At 38.3% G+C, this 15,034-nt stretch overlaps 1 protein-coding gene across 5 annotated transcripts in view; it reads right to left on the reverse strand.

Moving 5' to 3' along the window:
* Positions 1 to 524: 524 nt before the first annotated feature.
* LOC105035028 (haloacid dehalogenase-like hydrolase domain-containing protein At2g33255) overlaps positions 525 to 15,034 on the reverse strand; it is a 19,140-nt gene continuing 4,630 nt past the window's right edge. Inside the window, exons 4-7 of one of the 5 annotated variants that reach the window (XR_012138545.1) lie at positions 13,386 to 13,520; positions 1,454 to 1,558; positions 1,164 to 1,361; positions 525 to 1,015 (exon numbers count right to left, since the gene is read on the reverse strand). Coding sequence is in view for 4 of the 5 variants with exons in the window: in XM_073251682.1 (XP_073107783.1) it covers positions 1,236 to 1,361; positions 1,454 to 1,558; positions 13,386 to 13,520 (366 nt within the window). In the remaining variant the exon portion in view is untranslated. Of the gene's footprint in view, positions 1,016 to 1,097; positions 1,559 to 13,385; positions 13,521 to 15,034 lie in introns of those variants that run through there. The other 4 variants (XM_073251684.1, XM_073251685.1, XM_073251682.1 and 1 more) reach the window with 4 other exon arrangements.

The raw sequence follows: 15,034 nt of genomic DNA on the forward strand, positions 1-15,034 counted from the left end.
AAGGACCAAGGCATTTCAGGGATTTTGGAATGTTGAAGGGATGCTGCAAAGAACAGAGGGTTAGGGAGGATTTTAGCTTTGTTGGTAGACTTCAGGGAGAGGAAAAAAGAAAAGAAAAGAAAAGAAAAGAAAGGAAGGAAGGAAAAAGAAAAGAAAAGAGAGACGATCTTTGTTGTTCCCATTTGCAATGTATCTTCTCTTGCTTCAAACCCATCTCTCCGCCTCTCTGCAACCTGTCCTCATCCCCCCCCCCCTCTTTCAGCTCTGAATCCAATTTATTCTGCACCCCACTTGGTCTCCTTTTGAATCTTGCCCCAAGATTCAACCTCGGCTTTGGATTCTCCTGCTGGCATAGAATATAGCCCTTAATTTATCGATTCAGCTCAGTATAATGATATTGTGAGCAATACCGAAACATTGAAGGTATTTTAGAAAGGAAGAGGAGAAAAGCTGTGGCACCAGTAAGCTAAGAAGCCATTTTTCATATACCGAAAAGCAACCAGTATAAACGAAGCCCTCGGAGCTACAACAGAGAACGAGTTATGCTGCAGCCTGGAGAACAGTAATCTGAAGGAGAATATGATGCAAACTTAGGTCACCTCAAAACCTCACTTCAGAGACCATTGTCTGGTAATAACACATTCTTCTGTGTTTATTAGATGGCTCGAGCTCCTATACAATTCAAACAATTCCAAAAGTATGCTGCCTGAGGTGAGGCAAATTTAGCATGCCATGCAATGTGATGATATTAAACAGGAGCCCTATTTTTCCCTATCTTAAGATGCCCTGAAGATTAGTATCAAACATTGTAGCTGACACAATTGGGAGCTAACGCCACCAGGTTGCTAATTCAAAATTAAAGTAGGCCTCAGATATCTTGGATATTTGGAGCTCTCTTGTAAATCACAAACCAGTTAGCCATTTGATGTTTGAAGAGCATTGGAAAAAAATTTGCTGCCGTCACGTGCAAATGTGTTAGATGCGTTCCACTTGCACCTGGTCTTGGTGCAGCTTGCTTTGAAAGAGAGCAAGAAAACAAAAAACCCATGAATTCTAAACTTAAAGTGTAGCTCATGCAAACAAGTGGCCATCTATCATCATCAAACTGCACATATCATGGATTTAATATCATTGCGCTGGACATAAAAACAAGTGCACCACACCTTAGAGAAGCAACATTTGATCATACAGGTTCATGTCTCCGTACCTTCCCATGAAGAGCGGCTTCTTTACTTTCACCTAAGAATTTCAAAAAGAATTCTTAAAATAGCAAATATATCACCTGGCTCCCATTGCAAAAAATTATTGATGGAGCTGATGAATGCAGATTGGCTCAAACTTTTCAAATGGAAGTTAAAAAGCTGCATTTTGAGATTCTTTAGCAAGTTAGAGATTGTGGGACCAAATCAAAATGGGTCTCCAAAAGAGAGTGCACTTCAATTAGAGAAGACACCCTGAAATCAGGTTTTTGATCATCAGCGAGAGATTCAGGAAAGCAATGTCTCCCTGTTTCATCAAGCAAACATGTAAAGGCTCCAGCCCTCTTCCCACAAACCACCTGAAAGGGGTCATAATCAGCATAGTTGTTAACTGAGCAATAAACACCTTACATGCAGATGTTTTCCACATGCATATTTTAAGCTAATGATATATAACCCATAGAATCGAAGACAGTATGATAGTGGAAATTACAACTTAGAAGGCAAGCATTCTGAATGCGGTATGGATCCCATGTCTTTATTAGTTTTCAACATCACACTTCCAACCAGTCACATGACTGCTAGAAAGTATGAAAAGGGTAACCACACACAAGTTTAGTTTTCAGCTCCCACAGTCCCACACTGATGCTATGGTGTGGACACCGGTCACCGTGATTCATTATGACTTGAATGTTAATAAAATTTTTTTATTTCTGTAATCCTTTTATTTTGAGTCCTGTAGTTTTTATTTTGAGTCCTGTAATGGGACTATATTTGAGTCCTTAAATTAGGTTTGCATCGTAATTGAGTCCTAGTTTGAGTCAGTCATTTGAGAAGTCTTATGATCAACCACTTGGAGGCATACCATTTGAAGACTCATGACCAAATGAGTGCTGCCCTCTCATGTGTGCGCGGCCTCTTCACGGTGATTTCAGATTTCCATGGCTTCTTCACGCAAAAAATCCATCGCCCTCCTCATCGCATGCCATCAAATTATCGCCTTCTCAACGCCTTCCTCAAAACAAATGATCTACCTCTATCGCTAACACCTTCCTCAACATTACTCTGTTTAGGTTGTTAGGTTCCTCTTTTAAAAGGAGACATAATGGTCTTGTAATCGGTGATTTATTGGAAATAAAAAATTTCTATTTTCTCATCTCACGAGTTCTCTTCTTCCTCCCCCCTTTCTGTCTTTCTTCTTCTTTCCCTCTCTTCCTTCTCTTCTCATAAGTCTTACTCAATTGAAGAACGAAGTATCCAACCAATCGACAAGATCCCAATGCATCAACTTGCAGGATCCCAACACATCAACCCTCCTTCCCAATGGCTGCTTCCTCCCTACGCCGCAATTCTTTGCATGCTCGGATCGAATCCCTTTGTTCTTGGACAACGAAAAGAATTGCCAACAACCGCGGCCTGATTCAACGTCCGAATCCTCCCTCATCCAAAAGTCTTCATCGACATATTTGTGAGATCCCTTGCTTCTAAATGAATCTCTGAGTAGATCATTATTGTAGAAAGTTAATCTTGTATTTCTTTATTAATTAGATCTAATTTTTTAATTGTGATCTGATGCCCTAATCATAGACGGTTTCTCAATCATCTACGGTCTTTTTCTAGATCTAGGAGATTGAACTATTTGCATGTATAATAGTAATTTCTTCCTGATTTTAACATAATCACCTCCATTATCATTGATTTGCTGGTTATCTGCTGCATTGTTATTAATCTTATTTGCTTGCATCCTCTAGAACTAGCCTCATCCCACATCAGTTTTGGTATCAGAGCACGGTTAGATTAGGGCTAAAATTTTGCATTTAGATAGTTTTCTGCATCAAAAACCTGCAAATTGGCACCCTGCGCAGTCCTTAGTGGAACTGCGATCCTGATTCCAGAGACCTCAGAAAATTCTCAAATTTTCTGTGTAGATTCTAGGCTTGATTGTTAAGTGATGTTTTAAATTATATAAAAATCTGAAACTAATTGATCCTCGAAGATCCTTTTGAAAATTCTTACACATCCTGATTTCTACACCTGAAAATTATTTGTGCATCCTTGGAAGAAATAAACTTTTCCATCTATAGGAGAATCAGAAATTCATGAAATTTGATGATTTGAAAACTAGATTCGATAAGGAAGATTTCTACGAGTAGAAATCTGAAAAACAGATCTGGGATAGGTGCCAGATTTGTTTGTTAGTGAAAGGTTAGCGCACAAAATTCTATAACCTGTTCTGTTTTGCGCAACTTAAAGAAAAACAGTCTCACACCTCTTAAGACATCCAAAAACTCCAAGACTTGATTTTCTGGAATCCTTACTCGATAAGAATTTAATTATGCTTTGAAGATCATGAAAACTATCCTCTGAACCTTGTAGCAGAATTTCAACCAGAAGGTTCTGTGATCCAAAAATAGAATTTCTGAAAGTCTGAAATTTTTCTGCACTTAAGAATTTTTATGTTTGTTTGAACTTCATATTTTCGTAACTTAATTTCAATTTCCAGTTTGATAACTTAGTTGTTACTATTTATTTCATTTTAAAATCAATGTTTGCATTTTGTTTGCATCGGTAAGCTATTCTAAGGGCACTCCTATCATAAAATAAGGGAAGATTTTATCACCTTTCCTTGACCCAAAACCACCACCCTCATATGCATTGACCCAAGCCTAAGCTAAAATCAATTAGACATTAAAAGATTAGGATCAAAACAAGTCAAGTTCAGTTGCTACGATGAGTCTTAGTGCGAGTTGATCTACAGTTGACTCCGCAAGCTGGTGTCTAAGGTTAGAGGTACACGGCAAACGCCTAGTGAATTGTGGTTACTTAATTAGGACCTCACGAGAGTGAAGGAAACCTCCCATAAATTCCATCTCTTATCTGGCCAACCCAAGGATTCGAGTATTGGTCTACTTGTGCTTCGATTGATTCATAGTGATTCGATCTTTTAGGTTTAGAAAACCTCTAGAGTCGGTTATCTAGAGTTGGTTGTACTGCATGTCTACTAGGTCTGAAGCTAGATATCATCCAGAAAATCCAGAGTCAAGTCACAAAATAGATTTTGATTTTGCCGCAGCCTTTAAGGACATTACTAGAGGCTAAATGCCATAGGTGGTTCAGTCCAGGATCTGAATGCGAGAGTAGGGACCCAGAAGAAGAAAGGATGAATGGCATGGAAGAACGTTTAGGAATACCCCTCCTCTAGTTGACTACCCTAGAGAGTGACATGACCATCTTGGTTTTGATAGAGGTCACAATCAAGTGATCCAACCCCATCACGATCATAATGACCAGGATGAGAGAATACTTCAGATTGTCAAGGTTGAAGCCCAAGCTTTATGGGCCATCTGGATCCTAATGAGTATCTTGACTGAGAAGCAGACATGAACCATTATTTTGAATGGTACAACATGTCTGAAGAGAGAAAAATCAGGTTCGCTAAAATGAGGCTTTTAGTCAAGCCAAATTATATTGGCAAAATTGGAGCGATTAACCATGCATAGGAGATAGGAGCCCATAAGTACTTGGACGAGATGAAAGATAAACTTCATGAAAAATATCTCCCTACCTCCTATCAGCAGCGTCTTCTGGATCAATGGCAAAGGTTGACCCAAGGTAGCAAGTTGTTACTGAGTACATCATCAAATTCGATAAATACCTTATGCGATGTGGTGTTAGTGAAGATCCATCTGTCACCTTGTCACGATTTAGAGCTGGTTTCAGGGATGACATACAGAGAGAACTATTTATGCGTGAGGTTTATAGCCTAGAACAAGCCTATCAATTAGCCCAGGATTATGAGAGATTCCAAAGTTGCCGGTAATCGACAACTTGAGTCACATAAACCTAGTATTCTTGGTCTTAGATCCAGCTTTAATCAGACCCCTAGATCCGGCTATAGTCAGAACTCAACCAATCATACCCTACAATTGGTTCCCCACTAAGAAAGGATGATAAAGGCAAAGGAGCCTTTGTGAAAAATCGAAGGTAGTAATTTGGGAATCCGATACTTCAAGTGCAACGGGTCATATCACATCTCTAGTCAGTGCCATCTCAAGCTCTATACATTGAAAAGCCAAGAAGAGAACTTTGAAAATTCTCTAGAAGATGAAGAAGTATATTAGCCGAAGCTTATGAAAAATCTAATACTTTGGAAGGAGTTGACCCTGAAGAGAGATTGGGCATAGTAAGATGCGTTTTAGCCCAGCCAAAAGAAAGTGAAGATTGACGTAAAATTATCATTTTTTACACCTTTATAGGTCAAGAAAGTAAAGTGTGTAAGATCATCATTAATAGTGGTAGTTGTGTCAACACTATTTCATTTAATGCTGTATTAAAACTTGGTCTAATGCCCGTAGATCACCCGAAACCATACAAGATCGCCTGGATAGATGCATCATCCATCCCAATTAGGCACCGTTGTCTGGTCCCTATTAAATTTCAGTCTTACCAAGAGAAAGTGTGGTGTGATGTTATGCCCATGGATGTAGGAAGCATAATCCTAGGAAGGCTTGGTTGATCGATCAAGATGCAATGCTCCATGGTCGATCCAACTCTTGTACATTCATGAATAGGGGCAAGAAAATTATGATATACCCTTCACCCCTAAAGTGTAAAGAAGAATGGTCCTTTAGAGTCCAAAGAAGAGAAGCAGAACAAAAGCTCACATTTAATTAGTGCAAAAGAATTTGAAAAAATTTAAGAGAAAACTCTTCTATTTGGATTCTAACTGTTAAGGAGTTAGCACGAAGGACACAAATCATCACCCTCAGAGATAGAAGCCTCCTTGAAAGCTTTAAGGATGTCTTTCTGAGAATCTTCAGATCACTTGCCGCCCATGAGGAATATCCAACACGCAATAGATCTTGTTTCAGGAGCTACCTTACCCAATCTGCCCCACTATCGCCTTAATCCCACAGAGCACGCTGAGCTGAAATATCAAGTAGAAGAACTCCTTAGGAAGAGATTTGTTAGAGAAAGTTTAAGTCCTTATGCGGTACCTGCACTCTTGACTCCAAGAAGGATGGAACTTGGAGAATGTGTGTGGACATCGGACAATTAACAAGATAACGATAAGATATCGATTTTCGATTCTCCGGCTTGATGACATGCTAGATATGATAGCTGGATCCACTATTTTCTCCAAGTTGACTTAAAGAGTGGATACCATCAGGTTAGAATTAGATCCGAAGATGAGTGGAAGACGCTTTCAAAATGAAAATAATCTTTATGAATGGTTGGTCATGCCATTTGTCTGTCTAATGCCCCTAGCACATTTATGAGACTCATGACTCAAGTGCTACGACCATTTATGGGCACATTTGTGGTCGTGTACTTTGATGATATTCTCATTTATAGCAAGATTGAGGAAGACCACTTAGAGCATCTCCATCAAGTATTCCAGACTCTTAGAATCGAAAGCCTATTTACAAATATCAAGAAATGTGATTTCATGACCACACGCGTCATTTTCTTAGATTTTATTGTGACCCCCGATGGTATGTCCATGGACCCTGAAAAGGTTCGTGCAATTAGAGAATGGCTTGTACCCCAAACATTCACGATGTCAGAAGTTTTCATGATTTAGCAGCTTTTTATCGAAGATTCATTAAGGAGTTTAGTACGATTATAGCTCCCATTACGGATTGTATAAGAAAAGGAGCCTTTCAATGGACTAAGACTGCTGACCGAACTTTTCATGAAATTAAGGATCGTATGACCAGCGCTCCTATGTTACGCCTACCAGATTTTTCTAAAGTTTTCGAAGTTGCCTGTGATGCATCCGGGATAGAAATTGGTGGAGTCCTTAGTCAAGAAGGTCATCCTATGACTTTCTTTAGTGAAAAGCTAAATGACACTAAGCGCAGGTATTCCACCTATGATAAGAAATTCTATGCAGTGGTCTAAGTTCTTAGATTTTGGAGGCACTACTTGCTTCCACAAGAATTTATCTTGTATTCTGACCATGAAGCTCTAGGTTTCTCAACTCTCAGAGAAAGTTAAACCCTAGACATGGAAAATGGGTTGAGTTCCTTCAGTCTTACACCTTTGTGTTGAAACACCGTGCCGTGTTGATAACCGTGCTGCTGATGCGCTCTATCGAAAGATCGATATTTTACCGACAGTAGTCATTGATAAGGATGAACTGCTAATGCACTCCATCAAAGAGTAGATCTTTTATTGGCAGTGAGTGTTAAGATCACCGGCTTTGAGAAATTGAAAGAGGATTACGATGACTGTCTGGATTTTGGAAAATTATATCTTCACTCCGACAAAGACCATCTAGAGAAATTAGTGAATATACCTTTCAGATGGATATCTTTTCAAAAACAATAAGTTATGTATCCCACATACCTCTGTCCGTGATTTTCTGGTATGGAAATTGCATGCGGGAGGTTTGTCCGGTCATTTCGGTAGGACCAAAACTATAGAGGCCGTAGAACATCAGTTTTATTGACCGAGTTTGAAAAGAGATGTAGCCAAAATTGTTGCCCAATGTCGAACCTGCGCTGTAGCTAAACAGTGTAGACAAAATACTGACTTATACACCCCACTACCTGTTCCTGATTGTCCATGGAAAGATGTGAGCATGAATTTTGTTTTAGGATTGCCACGTACAGCCAAAAAGAATGACTCTATTTGTGTGGTAGTAGATTGATTTTCGAAAATGGCCCATTTTCTTCCCTGTTCTTAGTCCTCCGATGCCTCTAGAATTGCTCGTCTTTACTTTGATGAAATTGTCCGACTGCATGGATTACCTGAATCGATTGTCTGATAGGGATGTTAGGTTTGTTAGCTATTTTTGAAAGACTTTATGGCACTTAATGGAACAAAATTGAAATTTTCATCAGCATATCACCCCCAACTGATGGTCAAACCGAAGTGGTAATAGAAGTTTAGAAAATTTGCTTCGGTGTTTAGTTGGTGAGAATATGAGAAATTGGGACTTGCTATTACTTAGAGCTGAATTTTCACACAATAGTTCCGTTAATAGGACTATTGGCATAAGTCCCTTCGAGGTTGTGTATGGCCATCACCCTAGAAAATTGATTGACCTTATTCCTGTACCCTTGCATACTAGAACATCTAAAACAGCAGAATCATTGCACAACACATTAAGAATCTACATAAAAAAATGTAGAGAAAATTAATGTTAGCAATCAAATTTATAAACAATTAGCAGACTCACATCGACGAGCCCATGATTTTACTGAAGGTGATTATGTTATGATTCGGGTTAGACCAGAACGATTTTCTTTGGAACTGTCAAAAAATTGCATGCACGTGGAGCAGGCCCCTTTAAGATCTTAAAGAAAATTGGACCAAATGCATATATTGTAGATTTACCGCCTGATTATGGCATCAGCTCTACTTTTAATGTTTCGATTTGATTAAATATAAAGAACCAATAACGATACCTAGTGATCCGTTTGAGCCTAACTCATCCATTGAGAGCGAACCCCAACCCAAGTGTCCACAGCCAAAATTTTTTGTAAAACATGATCATATTGAAAGAATTTTGGATGAGCAGGTAATTTCTACCAGGAGGAAAGGATATCAAAGGTACCTGATTCGTTGGCAAGACTGGTCGAGTCCAAGGACACATGGATAACTCAAGAAGAGCTGCAAAGAATTGATCCTGATCTACTCGAGCACTATCAAAGTCAAGGTGGCCTTTATTCGATGGAGTCGAATTCTCTCCATCCTGGGAGAATTGGTGTGGACACCAGTCACCATGATTCGTTATAGCTTGAATATTGATAAAGTCTTTTTATTTTTGTAATCCTTTTATTTTGAGTCCTGTAGTTTTTATTTTGAGTCCTGTAATGGGATTATAATTGAGTCCTTAAATTAGGTTTGCATCATAATTAAGTCCTAGTTTGAGTTAGTCATTTGAGGAGTCTCATGGTCAACCACTTGGAGGCATACTATTTGAAGACACACGACCAAATGAGTGCTGCCCTCTCATGTGTGCGCACCCTCTTCACGGTGATTTCAGATTTTCATGGCTTTTTCACACGAAAAATCCATCGCCCTCCTCATCGCATGCCAGCAGATTATCGCCTTCTCAATGCCTTCTTCAAAACTCGCGATCCATCTCCATCACTAATACCCTCCTCAACGTTACTCTGTTTAGGTTGTTAGGTTCCTCCTTTAAAAGGAAAAATAATGATCTTGTAATCGGTGATTGATTGAAAAAAAAAAATTATGTTTCCTTATCTCACGAGTTCTCTTCTTCCTCCCCCCTCTCCATCTTTCTTCTTCTTTCCCTCTCTTCCTTCTCTTCTCGTAAGTCTTGCTCAATTGAAGAACGAAGTATCCAACCAATCGACAAAATCCCAACGCATCAACCTGCAGGATCCCAACACATCAACCCTCCTTCCCAATGGCTGCTTCCTCCCTACGCCGCAATTCTTCGCATGCTCGGATCGAATCCCTTTGTTCTTGGATAACAGAAAGAATTGCCAACAACCATGGCCTGATTCAACGTCCGAATCCTCCCTCATCCAGAAGTCTTCATCGACGTGTTTGTGAGATCCTTGCTTCTAAATGAATTTCTAGTAGATCGTTATTGTAGAAAGTTAATCCTGTATTTCTTTATTAATTAGATCTGAATTTTTTAATTGTGATCTGATGCCCTAATCATGGATGGTTTCTCAATCATCTACGGACTTTTTCTAGATCTAGAGATTGAACTATTTGCATGCATCATAGTAATTTCTTTCTGATTTTAACATAATCACCTCCGTTATCATTGTTTGCTGGTTATCTACTGCATTGTTATTAATTTTGTTTGCTTGCATCCTCTAGAACTAGCCTCATCCCACATCATGCTACTACCTCTTTCAAACCATTGCTTAAAGAGAACAAGCGAAAGTCATGCTTAAGAGTATTGTGCCAGATGCGGTATGAAAAGAATATGTTTACTCTATTGGCCCATTTCAAGGCAATATATCTATCTAATGATGCACTAAAATAAAGCAGTAATACATAGAGATGATGATACCACAATTGATGAAATGGAAACAACAGTTATCATTGCCAAGTCTTTCATTATAACTGTAATAGAAAATCGTCATTGCTATTGCCACGAATTTGTGGTGGTCAAAAATTGGTGGATGTCTCCATACAACGTGAAAAGCATATGTGGCCCATGATTGATGAGGTTGGAACTAGACTACCAAGCATAGACAGCTTTCAATTGCCAAACTTGAATTCAGAAACTCAAATAATATTGATTAAAATCCTTAAGATATAGTGTGTAATAAATAGGGATATTTGTTTCTTTCTTGTTGACTAAGATGTAAACAGCAGCTGAACCACCTAAAGGTGACATGCAATGGAAAGCAGGCAGTTTCCTGTGCAATATGACTACCAAACAGTTGTGTGTTCTAGAAATGATTTCTTTATACATAGGTAGCAGCTGCTATATTGTCCAAATCTTCACGATATCCCTCTTGTGATGGAAAAAAAAAAAGAACCATTGCAAAGCCACATATGAACCTCATGACCCATTACAAGAGCAGATCTTGAACCATCTATCTCTCTCTCTCTACACACACACACACACACCACACACACATGTACATATGTGTACATATGTATATACATTTGTATATATGTGTATACATATGCATGTATATATATGTGATGTGTGTGTATCATATGTATATATATGTATATGTATGTATGTACATCATGTGTGTGTATATAAATATACACATGAATTTTAATGCTATCCTGAAACAGGATAGTACCATCAGTTTCATACCATTCTGACATGAAAATGGCATCGGGACTGGTGCCAAGTCACCAAAATGGGTGAAATTGGGATGTGAAGCTGACTTGATTGGTACTAACAAATATCAAGCCTAAAGCCATCCTGATTTGGAGAGATTTCTTTTATTTTTTAAAGAAGGGAACAGGATGAACAAGCCATTCCAATCGATTCTAATTGATACGAGATTTAGCCTGTCCCAATGGAGACAGTAATTTTTCTTGAAGGTGGAGAACCTATGTTAGTTGACCCGGAGTGAAGTAGAGAAGACAAATCGATCAAGTATCAAACATGGTACAAAATCATACTAGAAATAGAACTTTTTGACTCAATAATGAAAGCAAGCATGCAAAGAGTATTCAACCACAAAAATATGAAAATCCGGTGAAAACTAATACCAGCTCGAATGAAAAATCTCTAGGACTTTGGCCAAAAACCTCTAAATTCCATTTGCTCACATGCTCAATCATGGGATGAAAATAAAAATTAAATATTGAGTTGTCAAAGTTCCCAACTGTAACTCTTTGGACTTTGCATCCATTTATCAAAATAGATATAAGTTTTGACCATGAGTGCTAAGGATTACGAAACAAATCTATTCCTTGTGCTAGACATACTTAACTCCAATAGTTGATTGTATTATAAGACAACAAATGCCAATTAGATCAATCCAGTAGACAATTTGATGAACTATAATTCATTCCATATCCATGTTGCACATCAAAAAAGCAAAACAAGATTGACTAAATATCCATATCACATATCAAAATTCCAAATATTGAAAAACTAAAAAGAAAAAAAAAATCTCAAATTTGTGTATCATTATGCACCACCATCCCAAGATTTGGTAAGGTGTAGTTAGTATTGTACCATTACCCGAAAAAATTAGTACCCCTTCGATATTCGTATTTTGATCCTAGTAGGTACACAAATATATATTTGCATCATCTCCTCGTTTCCACATAAAAGGCCATACACACTGTTTATACAAGCAACTTTTGTATGGATGCAATAAATGTGATCTTTAGTTTGCTGCCTTCATGATACTTGTCCACTCAATTGTTTGAAGGAATGAACACCTCAAGTTGAAAATGGCAACTATCTCCACTGATAAAGTTGCAAATCCAACTCAATGTAGGAATAAAAATCCTCATCCAAGTGGATGTTTTAATACAGCTACCTATAAATACATGTTGTCATTACTTAGGCTACATCAATGGAAGGTATTACAAGATGATATTTGAATGATGTCTTGCTCTCTTTCTCCTTCTCTCTCTCTCTCCCCCCCTTTCTCTTTCCTCTCTGATTTTCATCTTTGGCTATTGGTTGATCCAGCTCTCACTAGCCAAATACAGATGCTACCAATCACATGAATTTGAGTTCCTCTCCCTTTCTCTCTCTGTTTGATTTGGCCTCCTTGCTTCCCCTCCCTCCCTCTCTCTATCTCTTGGCTGGAGTGCCCCCAACTAGGCCTATCCATCCTCCTTGCTTCCTCTCTCTCTCTCTCTCTCTCTCTCTCGCACGCGTGCCCCCTCCCCCCTCCTCTTCTCCCTTTCTCGCTCCCAAAGTGCCCTATATCCAACCTCCTTGCCTTCCCCCTCCCTCTCTCTTGGCTAGAAGCATCTCAATCCAGCCTAATCTGGCCTCTCTGTTTCCTCTCTGCCTCCTATCCTCAGATTAGATGTGCCCCAGATCTAGCATGATTCATGCTGTGTTCACAGCAGGTGCTCAACTGATGTCAATGGTCTGAAACGGGCTCCTGGTACTGTTTGACAAGATATTCCCAGTGAGCTTCCCAATGTGTTGATTTTTAGCAAGTCTTCTAGCATCGAGACAATCTAAAACTTGGAAATAAATATTGTTTATTGATTGTATAGAGGTGTGATTTGAATTTTAAGTTGTGTGGACTTCAGTTTGATGGAGTTTTAGGGATTTGTGATGTTTAGATTGGGCTACTACTACCTAGTCATGTACCGGTCAGGCCTTCCTGGTTGTTAGGTTAGTGCCTCCTTAGTCTTGTACTCTATTTTTCCTTTTCCTCCTTGCACATTAGAAATGAATTTTAGGTGGTGCTCTCTCCTATTTTTCCTAGGGAAAAATAAAATAAAATCGTATTCGATCAGGTTTAAAACCTTTTTGAAAATAGAGCAATATAGGTTAGTTGTATATGTGCAATTTCTCTTGAAATGTTAGTACAGCAAACTGTTCATTTCAAGCCAAAATCAAGAATTGGTAATGTTATCAATATTCATCCATATAAATAGTTAACCCCTAGAAACAACTGCAAAATAAAAGCAGTATTGAATAATAAAAAAGAAGACTAAAATTACTGGTGTGCTCTAGTTTTTGCTAAAATTAAAATATATATGACATAAATGCCAAAATATATAAACTACATGGTGCCCACTTACATCATCTCGGGGGCTGTCTCCTATCATCATGACCTCACTTGGAGGAATTCCCCAAGTTGAACAAATATGTAGCAATGGAGCTGGATCTGGCTTATAAGGGCAAAATTCCCTGCTCAAAGCCGGGATGAACTTCATCTACATTCATGGAACAAAGAATATTTGAAGAGAAAAAGGTCATTAGAATTAATACAAAGAAAGACATTGATGAGTATTTTCATAAGATAACAATATGACTTAGTGGTATTCAATTAAAATGAAAGGGCAAAATGGCAACTTAGCAAATATCAATTGGATAACTTTATTAAACCAAGCATGATTTCGAATCCAGAACATATTTTTTAAAGTAACAAGATAATGGTGGTTGAATCAGTATGGGTAAGTCAGTATACTGCTAACCAAAACACAAAAATGCTCTAAGTCCAACTCTAGGGTATTCCAGCTCAAGAAACATCCTATAAAGGCATACAAAAAAAATGCAGGATCTATTGTTTTAAAGTTGTGGGGTTCTAACAGCTTTGCTTCCACTATTGAAAAAAACCTTTGAAGTCATAAACAAGATTTTTCATCCCTCCTCTTTACTAGATTATCTTCTACTTTTAAGATCTTAAATTGCCAGCAATCCTTCCACTGAACAACTGCAATAGTTACCTATAAACTCCTTGCTTCAGTTAAGGGCTGCGGCAGCCATTGTAAAACTTTCCCTTATTTCTGTAACATCTTGTGAAGTGATTGTCACTCAAAGGGGTCCGACCTTGAATATAATCTCAACTACATATGAATGAAATAAGGTGTGTTGGTTGAAACTTGAAAGTACTTATTTACATCTATGCATGCAAATGCAAATGCACATGCAGGCATGCAAGGGTACACGAACTTCCTTCCTTTGCTTGTGTCAGTATGCCTATTCATACACACATACACAGATCTTATTTACATGCACGCATGTGCACACATGCATGTAAAAACATAGAAAAGGAAACCATCTGACAGAATCAAGATGGCTCATAGAACAAATACAGTAAACACCAGGGTACACAATGATATTAGCAGCTTATGGAACTTGAAATCAAATACTGTTCCATAAAGTATGGCTGTTGATGTTACAGAAGGGGGAAAAAGAAAAAAGAAAATGAAAAAGTATCATTGGTGTACTAAAGGAAGGGAATAACAAATAAGTGCAAACAATTCAAAATAAGGACTGCATAAGCTTGACATACAAACACCAAAATCATCGAATGCTTGGTATGGTAAAGCATTGGCAAAACCATAAAACCACTATTATCAGGAACTCTGAATTCCATATCCCATGACAATTTCCAAGTCCTTCCTCACGATCTCCATCTATGTTATTACCAGTATTTCCTTTCGCTTTCCTAAACTTTTTTATGCAAAATTTAAACCAAGGTTCGCAGTATCAATTGGTACCATACTGGATGTACTGTATCAATACCAAATCAGTACACTATCTGGTACCACACCAGCATTCGGTACACCATGTCATCTCGTACTGCACCACATATCGATATTATAATAGGATGGTACCAATACATAGTCCAGTACCGAGATGAAAAACCTTGATTTAACCTATCTCATCATTTGGCATTCTCCAAATTTTAGACATGCCCACACCATGTCAGTTGGTTCTCCAC

Source organism: Elaeis guineensis, chromosome 2 (assembly GCF_000442705.2).
Source record: "Elaeis guineensis isolate ETL-2024a chromosome 2, EG11, whole genome shotgun sequence".
Taxonomy (NCBI): Eukaryota; Viridiplantae; Streptophyta; class Magnoliopsida; order Arecales; family Arecaceae; genus Elaeis; species Elaeis guineensis.